At 35.9% G+C, this 18,141-nt stretch overlaps 2 protein-coding genes across 4 annotated transcripts; one reads left to right on the forward strand and one right to left on the reverse strand.

Moving 5' to 3' along the window:
* The first annotated feature begins 6,293 nt into the window (after positions 1 to 6,293).
* On the forward strand, positions 6,294 to 7,982 carry LOC111900701 (uncharacterized). Of its 2 annotated transcripts, none has more exons than XM_042898363.2 (3): positions 6,294 to 7,040; positions 7,532 to 7,612; positions 7,680 to 7,982. In XM_042898363.2, exons 1-3 carry the CDS (start codon positions 6,876 to 6,878, stop codon positions 7,767 to 7,769), a joined length of 336 nt encoding a protein of 111 aa, XP_042754297.1. In that variant the 5' UTR covers positions 6,294 to 6,875; the 3' UTR covers positions 7,770 to 7,982. The 2 variants fall into 2 exon arrangements, with proteins under 2 accessions (XP_042754297.1, XP_023752353.1); XM_023896585.3 differs by having other exon boundaries at positions 6,641 to 7,040; positions 7,691 to 7,982.
* Positions 7,983 to 11,784: 3,802 nt separating this feature from the next.
* LOC111900691 (pumilio homolog 12) lies at positions 11,785 to 16,423 on the reverse strand. 2 transcript variants are annotated; one of them, XM_042898368.2, is made up of 7 exons: positions 16,217 to 16,423; positions 14,159 to 15,115; positions 13,910 to 14,072; positions 13,644 to 13,807; positions 13,302 to 13,560; positions 12,370 to 12,494; positions 11,785 to 12,259 (listed from the first exon to the last, which is right to left on the reverse strand). In XM_042898368.2, exons 2-6 carry the CDS (start codon positions 15,082 to 15,084, stop codon positions 12,387 to 12,389), a joined length of 1,620 nt encoding a protein of 539 aa, XP_042754302.1. In that variant the 5' UTR covers positions 15,085 to 15,115; positions 16,217 to 16,423; the 3' UTR covers positions 11,785 to 12,259; positions 12,370 to 12,386. The 2 variants fall into 2 exon arrangements, with proteins under 2 accessions (XP_042754302.1, XP_023752342.1); XM_023896574.3 differs by having other exon boundaries at positions 11,785 to 12,270.
* Positions 16,424 to 18,141: the final 1,718 nt, after the last annotated feature.

An 18,141-nucleotide genomic window follows, 5' to 3' on the forward strand; every position in this document is an offset into this window, starting at 1 on the left:
GTTGACTAAGGCAAAAGAAATCATAGATTCCAGGAGAGTATCAAATGAATGATACGCCTGGCTCAGTCTAACAAAAGGGACCACAGACCCCAGACGGTATCAAATGTATGATACGGCTAGCAAGGTCTTAAAACAAAGAAGCACAGACCCCAGACAGTATCAAATGAAAGATACAGCTAGCAAGGTATAAAACAGTGAAACACAGACCCCAGACAGTATCAAATGAAAGATACAGCTAGCAAGGTCTAAAACGAAGAGTAATCCTAAGAGTGTTGTTTCCAGAATACAGTGTTAGTTCTCGTTAGCTTAAGGCCATGAATTATAAGGTAAACATGGAGATACTCATAACCATACTGATTGACACTAGAGTACTTGACGCCCTGCAAGCGTCGGAATAAATATGACATTTGTCACCCCTTGGCTTAGTAGGCCGTGGACTGTAGCTAGCAGTCAGGGTGCGGGAGTGTCTGTCCCGTATAGATCTATACACACAATGCCCGCTCTCCCCACAGGAGACTCTGGTTACCAACTCGACGACGGGGAGATCCGTGTCTTGAAGATGCATCTTGAATAGTGAATTCTGATGTAAGTGCCGGACTAACGGTAGAGACTCACAACTGAACTGATCGATGTAAACCTTCATGTCTATACATGTATACATGATATATAATTAATGTTTAAACGACTTTCGGACGGATATCTGATACCCACCATACCACATCCCAACGAGGAAAAGGAAATAGGGCGAACTAGCCTTCCTAAGTCCTTTAAACATTATTTATATAACTATGCAGGTACAGGCATGCATTTAACGACGTAGAAGCATGTAACTAAGTAGAAGCGTTTAACGAAGTAGAAGCATTAACTAAGTAGAAGCGTTTAACGAAGTAGAAGCGTTTAGCAAAGTAGAAGCGTTTAGCGAAGTAGAAGCGTTAACAAAGTAGAAGCGTTTAACTAAGTAGAAGCGTTTAGCGAAGTAGAAGCGTTAACAAAGTAGAAGCGTTTCACGAAGTAGAAGCGTTAACAAAGTAGTAGCATTTAACTAAGTAGGAGCATTTAACGAAGTAGAGGCATAGCGAAGTAGTAGTATTTAACGATGTAGAAGTATAAAAACATGGAAGAAAACTTTGATGAAAACCTTAGAAAACCTTTACACTTAAGAAAATCATGACTTGGTATGCTTTTGTAAAATAAGTTTGAAAACCTTTAGAAACCCTTGCAAATCTTTCAAAAACAAGTTTTGATTATAACTTTGATAAAACAATATAAGTAAAGAAAACCTTTGTTTAAAATACTGTTGTAACTGAATTTGAAGTAAAACATATAGCGCGAGAGACAATTTGAGAAAAGATTTGAACAAGTAAAGACGTTTTGGAAAACCATTTACAGTATCATACTTGGTAAAACAGTTGACAATGTAATAAATCCTTGTGCATGCGGGTTATCAATCACATGTGATTGATATGATAACTGGCATGTTTTAACTTGTATTCCCCCCATAATAGCATGTAAAAACATTTAAAAGGTTAATTCAGGGGTATGAACTCACCTGTTGTAAGCGGATCGAATGAAAGTGTCGGTTGGGTGCTCGGTGTCAAGTAAAGACTTGAACACACTTAGTGACCTATTAACATATGATGACATATGTTTACATACAATTAGTAAATATAATACTAATTAAACACGTATACGCATCCTAAAGTGTGGAAAACACTTTGGTTAAGTGCTAGGAGTGTCCCGGGTAACATCTAAGGGTGTGTATGGCCTAGTTAGGGAGTTTACTCTTCAAGAGTAAACTCTTTATAGAGTTTACAGACCTAAGACCATATCCCCATGAGTTTACGGCCATAAACTCATGGGTGGTGTGTTCTAGGATGCTTCAAGGTCTTATATCTCTCATAGAATTAGGCTAGGTCCAAATATAAGGCATATGAGGGGTTTAAGGCTCTAAATGGACCATTTGAGGAGTTTACGGCTGTAAGCTCCTATATGCACATTCCTTTGGTGTATTGAGGTCTTAAATGGTAGGAAATAAAGTTCCAAGCATTTTTCCAAGTCAAATGAAGAAGTTAGGGCATCATTTGGGCACTCTTTGGGAGTTTACGGCCCATGGACCAATCCTAGGGGGGTTTACGGCCGTAAACTCCTAATTCCAATGTTTCCTTAATGTTTAAAGCCCCTACTTCAATTGTGGTTAATTCTAGACATTTTTCCAGGCCATAGGGGGTGTTTGAGGGCATTTCTAACACCTTAAAAGGTGTTCACGGCCCTCGAAGAGGGGTTTACGGTCCAAGAGTGTTCTTGGGCCGTAAATTCATGTTTACTCTCCAAAATTCAAGGTTTTAGTGTTCTAAGATCGAAGGTGTAAGTCCACAAGCCATATCTAAGCCCTAGGGGTAGTTTAGAGGGATTTTGGGGCTTGAAAACCCCACTCAAGGGTGTTTACGGTCCAAGAGTGTTCTTGGGCCGTAAACACATAATCTTGCCCCTATTTGATGTCTTAAGCATGAATTTGCATGTTAACTAAGCTATACAACAAGTTAGGATAGATTACTTACTAGTTTGGGGCTCGAAATGGGCGTTTTTGGCTCGAAAACAAGTTGTAGAGAGAGAGTGAAAAGTCTCAGATGAAATCCACTCACCCTTATATAGGGGTTAAGCTTGTGGCTCAGTGGAAATCTACCCGATACTGACGTTAAACGGGGCTTTTGGTCGCACCCGATTAAATTGTCGTATTTTGACTTGGCAGAAACTAAAACTTTTCCAGGGATTTATGAGGGTGTTTCTAATTTGTTTCAACCCTTACCAAGTCATTATAAAAGTCCCAAATTAATTAACCAGTCCAAAAGGTTAACATACAGTTTAATAAAGCGAGGCTTATTAACGGAACAAGGGTTTAAAAATGACGGAATAGATTTCGGGTTGTCACACCTAAAATAATCGAGTTATTTTCAGACACATCAACATTCCCCATGTCTAATATATAAAAATCAGCGGGAAAAATAAGCTCATCCACTTGGACAAGAACATCCTCAAATACACCTTTTGGGTGTACAATTGAATGATCCGCCAACTGGATGATGGTCTCGGTCTTTTGCAAAGATCCCAATTTTAATTTTTAAAAAATAAAAATCGGGAGGACATTAACTGATGCACGTAAGTCAAGCATGGATTTTGAAAAATCAAGGTTCCCCAATCTACAAGGAACTTAGAAAATAACTGAATCCTTGCACTTTGGAGGCAAATCTTTTTGCAAAATAGCAGAAATGTTTTCACCAGCTTTAATTGTTTCATTAGATTTCGGTTTTTTCTTTGAAACACATAGTTCTTTTAAAAACTTAGCATAATGAGGAATGTGTTATACAACATCTATAAGTGAGATATTTACCTCCACCTTACGAAAAGTGTCCATTATTTACTTGTCCTCACGCTCGCGTTTCGTGCTTCTCAGTCGCAATGGGAACGACGATAATGGCTTGTACTCCTTCAAAATTGGCTTGGGTAGTCTTGGAATTTCTTTTTCTTTATCTTCTACAACATTTTCTTCAACCAACACTTCTTCATACTCTTCAATTACAGCTCCTTTTTCTTTCTCTTTCACATCTCTTTCTTCTACCAGAACTTCTTCAAATTCTTCTTTAGCTTTGTCTTCTGGTTCAGATAAGCTTAGTACTCCATATGTTTTCCCGCTTCTCAAGGAAATAGCACTCACATTGTGCTTTAGATTGTTTTCAGCATGTCCTGGTAACTTTCCTTGAGATTCCAGCTGACCCACAGAAGTGGCAAGTTGAGACACTTGTTGTTCCAGATTTTTGATGCTCGCTTTGGTTTCGTTTTGGAACGCATGAGTGTTAGTGGTCAGACTTATAACAATATCCTCCCAGGTCGTACTAGAGCTATCAGAATGTTGATGCGAAGGCTATTGAAAATTCTGCTGGTTTAGAAAATTTTGCTAAAGACCCGGCTGTTGAAAATTTCGCTACTGTTGAAATCCGGGTGGAGACTAAAATTGTTGTTCTGCTAATAATTATTCTAAAAATGGTAGCCCCCAATAGCTTTTACTGCAAATGTATCCTCTAGAAATAATGGGCACATATCAGTTGTATGATCAGTTTTCAAGCAAATCCTACATTGTTTCTTTGCAGCTGGTTTTTCTTTAGTCAATGTGACAACCCCAAATTTCTCGGCCAGAAAAGACTGATTTAATTTATGTTTTTTAAAATAAAATCAGAGAAATCTTTTTAAAAGATGTTGTGGAATTGGTCCCCAAAATAATACATGATAAAAGTTTATCAAAATCATTCCTTAAGAAATGTATAGTTTCATTTCATATAAAAACCTCAGGATGTCATGTTCCAATACAGATCAAAAGCATAAACAAGACATTATAAGCCTTTCAACAGTTATTTACAACTACTGGCCTATAATAAAAAATCTCTCATCATCTTCCGACTATGCTCGGGGTCCACTACCTGTAATCATAAAAACTGAATGAGTCAGGCTTGGAACCCTGGTGAGCATATAGGGTTTTCAACCCATAATAATAATATACTTATTAAGTTCCCCAATCAACAATAACCCTGATTACCCATTCCCGTTGTCCTCACTTTACGTCCCTAAACACCTATCACAAGGGACCTAGCCTAAGGATTATCATCGGGATGTACACTATTCCTAAGGGGTTTCCTCAGCCATACATGTCCTAAAGGCAACCATGAGGGGGATGAAGTACACCAATGAACATTTAAGTCATCAACACCTACAAGTTGCGAACCTGCTAGTGTTCCACTGGACTGTCTAGAAAGGTCCGTGGTCGTCATCTATTCTCCGCTAGATGACTACAAAAACAACAACAACAACAACAACATCGAGGCCTCTCACCATTTTAACACACATCAACTATTTCATCTACCCATGTTCTACCCAACATATTTTGTAGATAAAATACATATACAGTTTAAAACTTGTATAAAACATTTATTCAACAATCACCTCAAATAAACACTTAATATAATTACACAGTGCACGTATGTTATAGAAAATACTTCATATATAGGTGTAAGATGAAAGTGACTACACACTCACATGTTTTGATGAAAATCAGGTAGCAATTCGTTTCCTAAAACGATCGTTTCTAATAAAACCGGGAGTTTTATTGAAAACCTGGGCTCTGCAAAAGCCGGGCTTCGAAACCGAAAAGATAAATTTTCCGGGCTTCACGGGCTCTTCGTGGCGTATTCCAGGGCTTATAATTGATACCGGGGCTTCGGGGGATGATAATATGAAAGAAATATGGAGAAAGGGGCTAAAAATGACAAGTTTTCAAAATACCCCCGGGAGATCTCGCACCCCCCTATTTATAGGGGAGAGGCTTCTGATCCAACAGCTAGAAAGAGGACACGCGTCGCAGATCCGAAGGCTCGCAGGGAGGGCTCGCACGTGGGCTGCGCATGGCTCGCACCTGCGAGGGGCTCGTTGTCGCCTCTTGATTGGACCGCGGTCTAGTCTGAGGCTTCGGACGTGGCTCCTTCTGCGAGGCTCGGACACGAGGAATGGAACACGCGTCGGACCTCTAGTGGACCACTTCGGATAAGGCCACGTGCTCGGATGACTCAGCAGGACACGTGACGCGTTTTGAGCGAGGGTGACGTGGCAGCTCGTGACTATGTGAATTTTCTTGATTTTCGCGCCAAAACTTCTAAAACCCATAACTTTTGCATACGAGCTCCGTTTTTGACGTTCTTTATATGCACGCGTAGCTAAATTTATGCTCCAAAACTTCCATTTAGATTTCGTCGGCTAATTTTGACTTTAATTTTTTTATTATTATTTTTAACAGACCGGGACAGAAACTCCGTTAAAAATTCATAACTTCTTCATTCGACGTCTGTTTTCGTCAGACTTTTTACCGTTGTGCTACTAATGACGAGACCTTCAATTCTCGTTTCGGTTGTGTCGGCTAAAAATCACTCGATCTAAAATTCGAGTTTTTAGCTGTCTACTGCTAGGCTGAAACTTCGAAAAATCATAACTTTCTCATACGAAGTCAGATTTAGGCTTTATTTTTATCGAACTTCTCGGTTTAACGAATACTACGACTTTCATTTAGATCACTAAGGCTAAAAAATAGTTTATCAAAAACTCACTCTTTATGCATCTTTTTACCCATTTTGTGCGGCGTCAGCGCCACATCATTTTCTTCTAAATCTTTCACTCTTTCTTTCAAACCATGTTATACCTATCTTTCATTTTTAAAGTGCAATATACAAGTGCATGTATCACAAGGCACAAGGGGGAAGAGTGGAACACATGAGACACGAGAGAGACAACTTTCTCACCAGCAAGAGAGAAAGAAAGAAAACGTTAGGCATAGTTTTCAAGGGCAACGTTGAGGCCATCGCAGTGTTTCCGGTGGGCACAAAGACCATGTCGGTCCGCTCAGCAGGGAAAGACAAGTATAACACCCAACTTTATGATATGAGGTGAAAACATGGTTAGATGGTTATTTATGAGAGTCCATCATTTTAGTGAATAAGAATACATCTATCTAAAAATTAGTTCTACAAATAGAAAATAACAGAAAATTTAAATTCATCATCCGTGGTGAATCATGCAACAGTTCTAAAAATGAAAATGAAAAAAATTCTTGATGATAGAAAAGACACCACCTTTTTTTTCCAACAATGCAGCCAATGCTATTTCCGAATTACGTACTCCAGATTACCAAAATCCTATTTCCCATTTCATGAATCTCGTTTCTCTTGTTTTTGTCTACTTCTTCTAACCCTTTTATACAAGCAAATGACGATCGACTGCGAGATGATCCATGGTACACATACTGGGAGGCGACAAGAACTATAGGGATTCGAGCTCCAATGGCGCAGAGGAGGAAAATCGAGGTTTCCAATACCAATTTCGATGGAAATAAACCCGAAGTTAATGTCAGTTTTCAAAATGCTGCCAATGAAGTTACTAAACTCTATCATCAAGCTATGAATTCCCAACATGTTGCTTTTGATGCTGGTCGAAGACATTCACTTGTGAGAATCGCTAAACCCTAATTTCAACTTCCGTTGCTTTATGCTTAGATTTATGCAATTACTATTGTCTACTTCAAATTCGTGGGATCTGATATGGTTTATTCGTCTAATTTAGGGATAATTCGGCTGGCATATTTTGATTTTGATATGCTATTTTTCATTAGATGAACTGATTCTAGAACTTTTCCAGAGTTTATCGATTGCAGTTTACCCAGCAGCTTCTTGAAAATTCAGTTCATGTTTGACTATTTGAATCAAACTTAGAAACTTTCCAAACTCGCATGCCATCAAACTCTTTACAATTTTAGCTTAATTTCTTTGAAGTTGATCCATTTCTTTCTTGATCCTTTTGTGTGACAGTCGATCTTTATCTTGAAGACTTGAAATTCTAAATCCCAATTTTCTTTTGCTCAATAACATCAAGATTTGTAACAGAATCATGAAATTTAAGGTCCATGAAACAAAATCAAAGATTCTGTGTGATGTTGCAGGAGAAAGCATTCGAATGGGTTTCATCTAAAGCACATGATGGAAAATCGGTTACTTCATCAGAATTTATGGCCTATTTGCAGGTTGTTGTGTAGTCTTGGACCATTTATTGTGTTTATTGTAAGTTGAAATTTTTTAATTTTTTTTAAGCTTTTATGCAGCATGAGCTCAATGATTCATCGGCAAATAGTCATCAAGAACTTAGTGAAAATATGCCTTGTTCTCAAGATCAGGATATGAAAGAAGAGCATCCTCATATGTAGCTTCACAAATCTTTGTTTTTCTTTTTTCGTCTTTTTAGGGAACTTTCAGATGCGCAGTATCATGGTTGTATGTTGAATGTCAAAGAAAAGAATGATGGTATTATTGTAATTTCATATGTAGGAATTTTACATATTAACTATTTTGAGGTATTTCATGTGTATGAATTTTACATATTACTATTTGGAGATATTTTACATTAACATTTTGATAAAATGGTAGCTACCATATTTTTTTTCTTGGTCCCTGTAGTTTTCAATTAGCCAGAATTTGTTATGTGAGAAAAATTATAGACAAAACTGCAAAAGTGGTCCATGTGGTATTCCTTTTTTTCTGAGGTTCAGTTCGAACCTCGACTTTTTTGGCATCATGGTCTTTTTTTCTGAGGTTCGGTTCCACCTCAAATGGTCCCTGTGGTATGTCAAAACTCGCAAGTTTGGACAAAAAAGGTTTGGAGCACTAATGGTCAAAAATTTTCATTTTCTTACGAGTTTGGTCCAGTTTGTTTTGAACTTTTTTGTAAAGACAATTTTGTCCTTGATTTTTGTTTTTTCAATTTTTATTTATTTTGTTTAAATACTCTTATAGTTAAAAGAAAATTAAAAACAAAAATAAATTTATCTCTCTCTCTCTCTCTCTCTCTCTCTCTCTCTCTCTCTCTCTCTCTCTCTCTCTCTCTCTCTCTCTCTCTCTCTCTCTCTCTCTCTCTCTCTCTCTCTCTCTCTCTCTCTCTCTCTCTCTCTCTCTCTCTCTCTCTCCAACAATTAAAAAAATAAAACTAAAATACCCCTTTCATTCTTCCCCATCTCTCTTCTTTTCTTACAACAAAACATAAACTGTTTTTAGATGCCTCTCACCGGAAGCCGACGCATTGCAGGAGTCGCCACCCTCATCAGAGCCTCTCGCCGGAGCTGCCACCCTCACCATACCCTTTATGTCTCGTCGAAAAAAACTAACTGATGTTTTCATCGGAAAAGGAGAAAGGGTTTCAGAGGGCGGCTCTCTCTCTCTCTCTCTCTCTCTCTCTCTCTCTCTCTCTTCTATGTCGTCGGAAGTAGGCTCGTAATCGGACCTCCGTCGGAAACCACTAGACCTCAGCCCACCATAATCAGACCTGCAATCTGTCAAAGACGATCTGTATGTCTCTCATCATCGGCGAAACCCTTAGTAAAACTATAGCCTCCAGCGCCGCCAAACGGAGCGGCTCTACAAACCCTAGTAGAGACGGCGACTTGTGACCTCTAGCATCCTAATCGACAAACACCACCATTTCAGGTCTGGTTTCAAACATCTCTGACCGCCCTCCTAACATCAAATATGTAAAAGAGATGGAAAGAGCGGTGACGTTCCACCTCGGATTTATGTGTGAGAGAGAAGAAGAAGAAGAAGAAGAAGAAGAAGAAGAAGAAGAAAGATCACGTTTCAGATCAACGAGTTTAGAGTTTAAGATGTGACAAGTTAGATTGCCTTCTGCCTCAGATATTTGAATCAAATTTTAGGTTTTATGTGTGTGTGTGTATGTTTAGTCTATGTTTGTGTCTGTCTGTGCTCAATTTTTGAAAAAATCGAGTCCGGTGGCGTTCAACCTCAGATCTTTGAATATGATCTGATTTTGTGTGTGTGTTCATTAGATCTAATTTTGAATATGGTTTTTGTTTATATGATGATTTTTTGGTGGAGATGAAGTGGAAAGTTTAGATAAAGATGGATGTGGCAGACAATGTTGGTAACAGACTGTGGTGGTGGAGACGGTGGTGGTGAAGATGTTCTTGAATCTATGAATATGTTCATGGTTATATTTTACATGCATAAATGGAAAAATCAAAAAATTCGGTCAAGAGACCATATCCCAATCTGATACCACACTTGAAAACTTGTGTGAATTGAAAACATATGGGCATTTTTATAATTTAACCAATATACTTTAGTTTTGGCCATGAAAACTAGGGATCAAACGAGCCAAGCTAATCGTGAGCTACTCCGGACCGGCTCGTTGAAAGCTCGACTCGAAACTGATTTTAAACGAGTCCGAACCGAACTCAAGCTTAATATTAAGCTCATTTATTAAACGAGATCGAGCTCGTCTTTGTCACTAAGCTTGATTAGGCTTGCGAGCTTAAACTAGCTTATATATAATATAATTTATTATTATTTTTATATACTAGAAATTTAGGGTATTAGTAAAACGAGCTCGAATTAAGCTTAAACTTATTTAGGCACGTTAGTAAAAAACGAAACGAGCTTAAGCTCTGGTCAAGCTTATATAAGTCTATACGAGCTCGAGCCAAGCTGAGTACAATAAAGCTCGAATTGAGCGGAGCTCGAGCTCGAGCCTCATATAACTTAAACAAGCTTAAGTTGAGCCTGGTTAGGATAGGGCTCTGCTTGGCTCATTTGCACCCCTAATGCTCTGCTCGGCTCATTTGCACCCCTAATGATGTTTTGCAAGGTATTTCTATCCTGTCAACCCCATCGTCCTTGGATTCCGTGGAGAAGAAAAACAAAGGCAGTGGTTAATCGGAAACCTGGAGTTGCTCTTTTTCTTGATTGAAAAAGAGTTAATATGTAGGTCGATGATCGAGGATGAGGTTGAGTTGTGTCGGCAACTCGTTATGATCGAGACACTGTCTTAATCTTTGCCTAGGCTGATACTTTGTAAATCCATTTAAAAGGGGTGGTGAAGGAGGCAAGACCCATTTATATTAATTTTATTTGAAAAAGACGTAAAAGTTGGGTCGATGATCAAGGAGAAGGTTGAGTTGTGTCGGCGACTCGTTATAGTTGAGACATTGTCGTAATCTTTGCCTAGGCTGAGTACTAACTTGTAAATCCATTTAAAAGGGATGTGGAAGGAGGTAGGACCCATTTATATTACTTTTATTTGAAAATTTAAAACAATAAATGGAAAAGCTAAAAAAGAAATTATAAAACAATCTTTTTCATTAGTTAGAGACTAAAATTTTAATAAAATAATACCGTAGGAACTGAATGAGTGAAAACAATAAGAAGGAACGTGAAAATTAAACCAAACCATATAAATGATTCGTGTAATGTATTGAAAATTTTAAATAAACTTTTATAGGTAACGTAACATTAACACATTGAGAGATAGATCTAAACATCCTTACTTGTTTGTTGCAAAGTTTGAAACCACTTAAGACATTGGAGATAGAACTAAAGATCCTTATTTGTTTGGAAGGGGACATGTTATGGTTAAGAGAGATTTTGACATGTTTTTTTATTTAAAATTGGAAGACTAGAGATTAGAGTTGAACATAAAGTCGGGGTCTTCGATCCTACCCAATTTAACTAGACTTGTAACATTAAAATTGAAACTAATCGTTGCATGTGTGTTCTGTGCGATTTTCTATAGACCTAATACTAGGGCTTTCAATGAGCTACACACAATACTTTACGATCTTACCCTAGCTGGATCCGCCCGAGCTTACGGGTCATGCTATGATTATAGTTTTAACATGATTATAAAAAGTGAGTATACCATTTTGTTGCATTTAATTTAATAGTAGGTTAATTAATAATGATGAGTTTTTGGTAAAATAAATATTTATTTTTAGAAGTACATTATTATTTTGGGACAAACCAAAAAAGAAACATGAATTATTAATATGGAACCAAAGAGTATGAAACTAGTCGAAAATGTTAAACCGCTCTTAATCGTATTTTCTTTAAATAGCAAGCATATGAGTTAAACTTAAGAAAAAAGAATAGAAAAGTCCGACCCATGCAAAACCATGGGCTTTAATGGGCCAGTTTGCAAAAAAAAAAAAACAAAAAAAAAAAAAAGAAAAAAAAAACAAAAAACAGATCGGGCTTTGAATAGGCGGCATTGGCCTGGGGTAACCACATTTGGGCTTTATGATTCGGGCAGGGTTGCCGGTGTAGTCCACTAGCATTTAAAATAATCAATTTTTCAAAACATTATAACATATAGATAAAGACATAAAATTGTTATTTTCATCGAATAATCCAAAATCATAAACTAACAACGTGAACGATTTCAACTATTATTCAACAATAAATTACCTCTTAACTTCATTATTCTACAAAAATCACAACTAAAAGAAGAAGACCCCAAATATGTGCTCTAACAAGCACATCGGCTCACACAACTAAAGCCGAATTATCCATAACTTTGCACAAAAAAACAACTCGACAATTACTTCCAATCGAACGAACAAACAAACAAACGAGCGGCTTACTCCTGCCTAGTCTTCTTAGTCTTTAGCACAACCACAAGACTTTACAAGTCACCTCAGCCACTAACAGCCGACACAACTTTTAAAAATCATTATTCTTAAACTTATCAAATTTAAATGCAAACTCAGAGAGTCCTCCTCCACGTGGATTCCTCCGACAAAACCTTCATTACGGGTTAGACCTTAAACTACACGAACTCCTCCAAAAACAAACCATCGTCTTTATATCACTAAAAATAAAATCCTGATCACCTGCAAAAAAACTGAACAATATTCAGTGATAAATAATTGTAAACGGGCCCCACACTGAAAAAATAATGTTAAATAATTGTAAATTTGTATTAAAGACTTGTTGGCGTTACCATTGAATATCGATTGCTTATTTTTTGAGACCATTACTTGACAAAACCTTTTTTCCGTATGGGCTTGTGCGTAGCGCAGGAACATGGGGTTTTATTGCCTCGATTAATGCCTCACGTAGAGCTCCCTGGACACAAAACAAGTAAGTATATACAATATACATGTATACGTGTTTTGTTTATTATAGTATCCTTTTTTTATTTATTCTTAATACAACATTATAGTTTGAACGCCATTTATAGCCATATATACCAAATACAAACTATTTTCTTTACTATAATTGGATGGCTATTTCGAAAGACAATGTTCTTATAAGAAAAGAACGGAAGTACAATATTATATCTTGATATATTTTTCAAAATACACTGATTTGATAGAAAACAAATTGGAAATACTAGAAGGAAATGAAAGTAGAATTATATAACAAACAAATAAATAAATAGAAGTACATTGCGACGACATTATACTTACATTTCTTTTGTTCATCAATTCTTTTTTATTATAGTATTGTACTTTGAAAAGTATATCAACTTGTGATTATCCATAAAACGATTTTTACTTTTATAATTGGATAGTGTTTTCAATATAGAATGTCCAAAATAAATAAATAATTTTACAATGTCAAAATTAGGTAGCTTTTTTAAAGTATTGTCTTGATAATAAATAAATTTGAAAGCACAAAGTTGTTATAAAAGAAAGAAATAAATACGAAATGTCATAATAAATAAATGGAACTACGTGTTTATTTTTTTTATTCGCCCTTTGCAAGAATACGGAAGCTTGAACAAAAAACGTCACTCAAAATGATGTTTTGTCTCATTATTGGAAACAATAATGCATTTTTGAGATATATTTTCCCCCCAAAAATATTGTTACTTGGTTAGTTTACATGGGAGAAATCAAATAAGCTTGAAAAATCTATATATACACATACCTTTGAAGAACGAAGCGCTGCCTGGATAACATAGTTTCCGTACGGATCCTGCATGATTTGATCTAAACGAGGATTACCCATCAACTCATTAACAATACAAATACGCCGCTCTTCTCTTGCATATTTTAAGCATTTTTCCACCACATTACTACTGTATTTCTGCATCGCTAAATCACCATAGTTACCCTCAAGTTGATCAAGAATGGCCGATGTCGCCCATGGAACTTGAAGCTCAAAAACATATTGTACAACATAATTCCTGCAACGTACAACTCAATTCAGCACAGAATCAGTAACAACAGAGAGTGATCGATCATTAGGGTTAGGGTTCATGATACATACCCGTATGGATCTTGTGAAAGGATTAGAGCATTCGAAGTAATCTCACGAACAAGACGCCGTCTTGGTTCACCATCTGAATGACTTAAGCACTTCTGAAGCACACAACACCCATGTCGATCTGTCGCTAGCTCTATGCATTTCATAGTCGCAGCTTCAAAAAGAAACTGTAAAAAAGATATACACGAGTGTTGTTAATTCTATATATATGTTCGGGATTAATTTTATATAACTTATAGTATATCAAGATTCAAAATTTATGTTATAACCTCGTTGAATTCGGGTTTTAAATACTGCAAGAATCGTTGAGCAACATGATTGCCATTCATGTTCTTCATCAACCCAATAATCCCGGGCTTCAAAGCGGAAACCACCATGGAACACTGCTCACGAGTTTTAAGAGTTTCAACCACCTTCTGAACAGCTCGAGTCCTACAAACAACAAAATCGATCATCATTCACTACAATAATCATAATTACGAAAGTTCTAAACAAATCCAAAAGAAAAGAAGACAAACCCATGCATATCACATGAAATCCTAACAAGATCTCCAGGCTTTCGAGTAATAACCCTAAGAATCTGCATATGTTGATGCTTGTCACAAACTTCTAGAAGCTTCTGAACAAGATAGTTTCCAAAAGGGTCAGTCATAAGCTCGACAACATGCACTATAACTTCTCGAAAAATGTTCTCAAGATCTTCCCTTGTCCCCTCGGAGAATTTCTTCTGTAAGGAACGACACCCTTGTTGATCTTTCGCCATGCAATATATTCTCTCACCAAAATCGTCAGATTTCACGATATTTGAAACCGGATCTTCACGTTCAAAGCTTCCAAACTTTAGCGACCCGAGTGGGTTCAACCCACGTGACCTCGTGAGTATCTTTTCGGGTCCCTTTTGGTTAGCATGGGTCATGAACCGGTTCAACGAAGGTGTAGGTTGGTGCATTGACCGAGGTTGACTCTCTAGATTCTTACAGAATTGGTGCATGTTCATCGGATGATAATTATATTCGTTTTCGAGGTTTCTCCATGTTAGATTGGACTGGGGATTGAAAAACAATTGTTGTTGATTTGGGATCATGGGAATTGCTACGAGTTGTTGACCATTAAAGTCAACGCCATTGAAGGGTGTTGAAGAAGGAGGTGGTGGTGAGAGCATGATTGGCCTATCTTTGATGCTTAGATCTTGAAAAACAGATGCGAATGATTGATCGTTTAAGCATTCTCCTTCGATGAATTGAACCCTTCTCACGTTTAACTTTTTGTCATTCAAAGTATCAAGAAATGTACCATTTTCAGGATTTGTGTAGAGATTTTTGGAGCTTTTGGAAGAATTAAAGACTCCAAATTCTTCGGTGTTTGGGGTGACAGTAGCTCGAGGTATCTCACCAAGAAGCTTATCGAATTCGTCAAACTCCAATTCGTGAACTCTTTCCGGCATTTTACAAGATAAATAAATAGTCCTTCGAGATCTAGTAAACAATAAAGATGGTAATCAGATAACATTTTATAGATTTCAAGAACGATATATATGGTTTGTATGATAAGATTTAGTATAATACGTTTTTTAAGACTTTATAAGAAGAGGAGGTAGTTAATGATGGATGATAACAACAATAATAATTCAAAATGTTAACATTTAAAAGGCAAAAGCAATCAATGTGATATGACATAAAGTTCCCTTTGGGTTAAGAGAAGGGGATTGTTGGTATGGGGGACCTACAGCTAGTACTTTAAAAGGGTCGTGCTATGACCTTAAAGAAAATGGGACTTGAAAAACTTAATTTCTTTGTCATCCAACCAAATAAACCTTAAACAATAAACATTTTAGTGTATGCAAAACCATAGTATAATCTTCCAAATCTTTTATAAACAATCTTAAGCTCATGATTCTAACATAGATGTATCATTTTCATTCTCCATTTTATGACTTACATCAAGTAAAATGACACATCATGATTTCATATATGTCAATCATCAAAAGAATGAAATGATTGTATAAATAATCAATCATTTCATTTGGTGATTGATATTCATGAATGTTAAGAGTGTAAGCATGTATTAACAGTGTACTTGTACTATTGTTCCTTTGGAGTCTCTACTTGCTAGATTTTAATAAAAATATTTAGAGGTACAAAAAAATAAACACATGAAATAATAGTAAAATGGGACCTACAAAACGAAATAAAGCATTAAATGACACTCACAAAACGAAAATACCAAACAAGATTTGACCTAATCCTTCACATAATAACATGCTTACGATGATACACTTCAGTGAAAAAATCCAAAATAAGGAATGAATGAATAAATAAAGCACATTGTCAAATTCACACAATAGAAAACAATTCAGATTGTATACAAGATCAACATCACAGATGGATCATTTCATCAGATGCATGAAAACCCAGAAAACCATAATCATAAAACACCGTCATAACCAACAAAAGATCAATCTTTATAAAGAAATTTCAATCATTTACAAGAAAGTTCATCAGAACATCCAAAACCCAGAACAGAAAACACAAATCTTTGATGAAATTGAGATTTGATTTCACGAAAAGAACACGTACCAGTGATGATCGACTGAGATCAAAAGGGGGAAAACAAAATGGGTCGTGAAATCTTGAAATTGTGGTGGTGAAATCGTGAAATGGGGATGGGAGTGTGGTGGTGAGATCAGGAGTAGAGGCGGCGTAATGATGGAGTAATATTCATAGGTGGTAGGAGTGAAGAGCAATGGGGGCCATGAAAAATAGCATTGCATATGATATGATGGGGTGATGGGTGAGGGGTTGTACGTAACATTTCACAAAAACAGAGCAAATGCAATTATACATGTCTACCCATCCCATGCACCCCTCTCACTTTTCCCTTTTTTTTTAACCTTGTTTAATTTGATTATAATTTTAAGAAATTAGTAAAATTATCAATAGATTGTCATATGTTTTGTTCTATATGTATCTCAATTAGAGGTCCCACATGGTTGGATCTAGTTAAATAACAAGTCAAGAAAATAATATTTTTACCTTTTTAGGCTAATCGTTGTTAATTGTTTATAGATAAAATTATGCCGATTGGTTTGTAAACATTTCATAACATAAAGTCATGTTTTGTAATAAATATGGTCCAACAAAAATCTTTTTTAAGGTTTTACATCATGAGTGTTATCAAATTTATATCAACTAATCAATCATAGCAAATAAATAAAAATTTAGACAAAGATCATTACAAGAGTATAAAAATTACATTCCAACTATCTTCCATGATGTTTCTGGCATGTTAACAATCATCTTCTAATCCTTTATACATGACATAATATAAAATACAATTACTTATTGTCTCGTAAGTTATATAAGTTTAGACACAAAAATACTTTCAATAGCTTTGCAAAACTATTTTCTTTACTTTTCAAAATCTTACACATAATTCTTTACCAATCATTCCAAAGGTTTTTTTTATTCTTTGCTATATTTTTAAATGTTTTTTCAAGCATTTTACTATACTTCTAAAAGCTTTTATGAGCTATATTATGTATTTTCCAAAAAATCTTTTCTGTATTTTTCAAAAGCTTTTACCAAAATTGTTTTATGTATTTTCTAAAATATTTTACAAAAACTTTTTTGTTAAAAGATTTTACTAAAACTCTTTTCTTTACATTCCAAAAAACTTTTACCATAACTCTTTACTTTACTTTAAAAATTATGTAAATAATATGTATGCAACATATATGCAATGCATGATCTAATTCTAGTGTTTTCCTGAGTTGCATATCACAAGAACAATTTGATAAGATGGACTTTTGAGAAAATGTTATTTATGATTTGTTAATATATTATAAGTTCTAATATATTAACATGAAATCATATTATTTAATTAGTATTGTCAAGTATTAATTTAGTGATCAAAAGAGACTAATTAAATGTAAGAGGATTGATTTGGTAAATCAATCATTCTTATGGTGTGAGCTTATGGTTATTTAGGATGGGCTAAACCAATATGGTAGTCCATGGAGGTTTTAACCCATGAATCCTAAGTAAGATGAAAAGTCATTCACATTTGGGTTTACATGGATGTAACCTTGATCCTAGCTACACTATATAAGAAGACCCTTAGCATCCAAAATGACACACTAGTGATCATTGGAGTTCCATGAGCTGATTTTGGTTGCAAGAATATTCTCTCAAAAGTCATCTTTTGTCCAAAGGTGTGTTGTGATTCCATTTGAGGTGCAACACTTGGGGCACTAAGTTCTTAAAGTCCAAATACAACAAGTTCTACAAGCTACATAAAGAGGTAAACTTCTAACTGGTATTTTATGTTGTTTGTGTCAATTGCATGCTAGTTGCAGACTTAATGCTTTGGAAACAATATTGCATGTATAATTAGAGAAAACATAGATCCAAAACATTTAGGTTGTATGTGCACCATAGGATGTTGTAGTATACTAAAACCCAGCAAAATGACGATACAAACGCTCGAGGACACGCTACGAGCC

Source organism: Lactuca sativa, chromosome 1 (genome assembly GCF_002870075.4).
Source record: "Lactuca sativa cultivar Salinas chromosome 1, Lsat_Salinas_v11, whole genome shotgun sequence".
Lineage (NCBI taxonomy): Eukaryota > Viridiplantae > Streptophyta > Magnoliopsida > Asterales > Asteraceae > Lactuca > Lactuca sativa.

Excerpts from the sequence above, each read along its gene's own strand:
- LOC111900701 (XM_023896585.3), top strand. The coding sequence starts at position 6,876 with ATGGCGCAGAGGAGGAAAATCGAGGTTTCCAATACCAATTTCGATGGA. Across the intron at positions 7,041-7,531 it reads CTGGTCGAAGACATTCACTT|GAGAAAGCATTCGAATGGGT; the intron begins GTGAGAATCGCT and ends GTGATGTTGCAG. Across the intron at positions 7,613-7,690 it reads AATTTATGGCCTATTTGCAG|CATGAGCTCAATGATTCATC; the intron begins GTTGTTGTGTAG and ends GCTTTTATGCAG.
- LOC111900691 (XM_042898368.2), bottom strand. The coding sequence starts at position 15,084 with ATGCCGGAAAGAGTTCACGAATTGGAGTTTGACGAATTCGATAAGCTT. Across the intron at positions 13,808-13,909 it reads TAAAACCCGAATTCAACGAG|TTTCTTTTTGAAGCTGCGAC; the intron begins GTTATAACATAA and ends TCTTTTTTACAG. Across the intron at positions 12,495-13,301 it reads CAGCGCTTCGTTCTTCAAAG|GGAGCTCTACGTGAGGCATT; the intron begins GTATGTGTATAT and ends TTTTGTGTCCAG.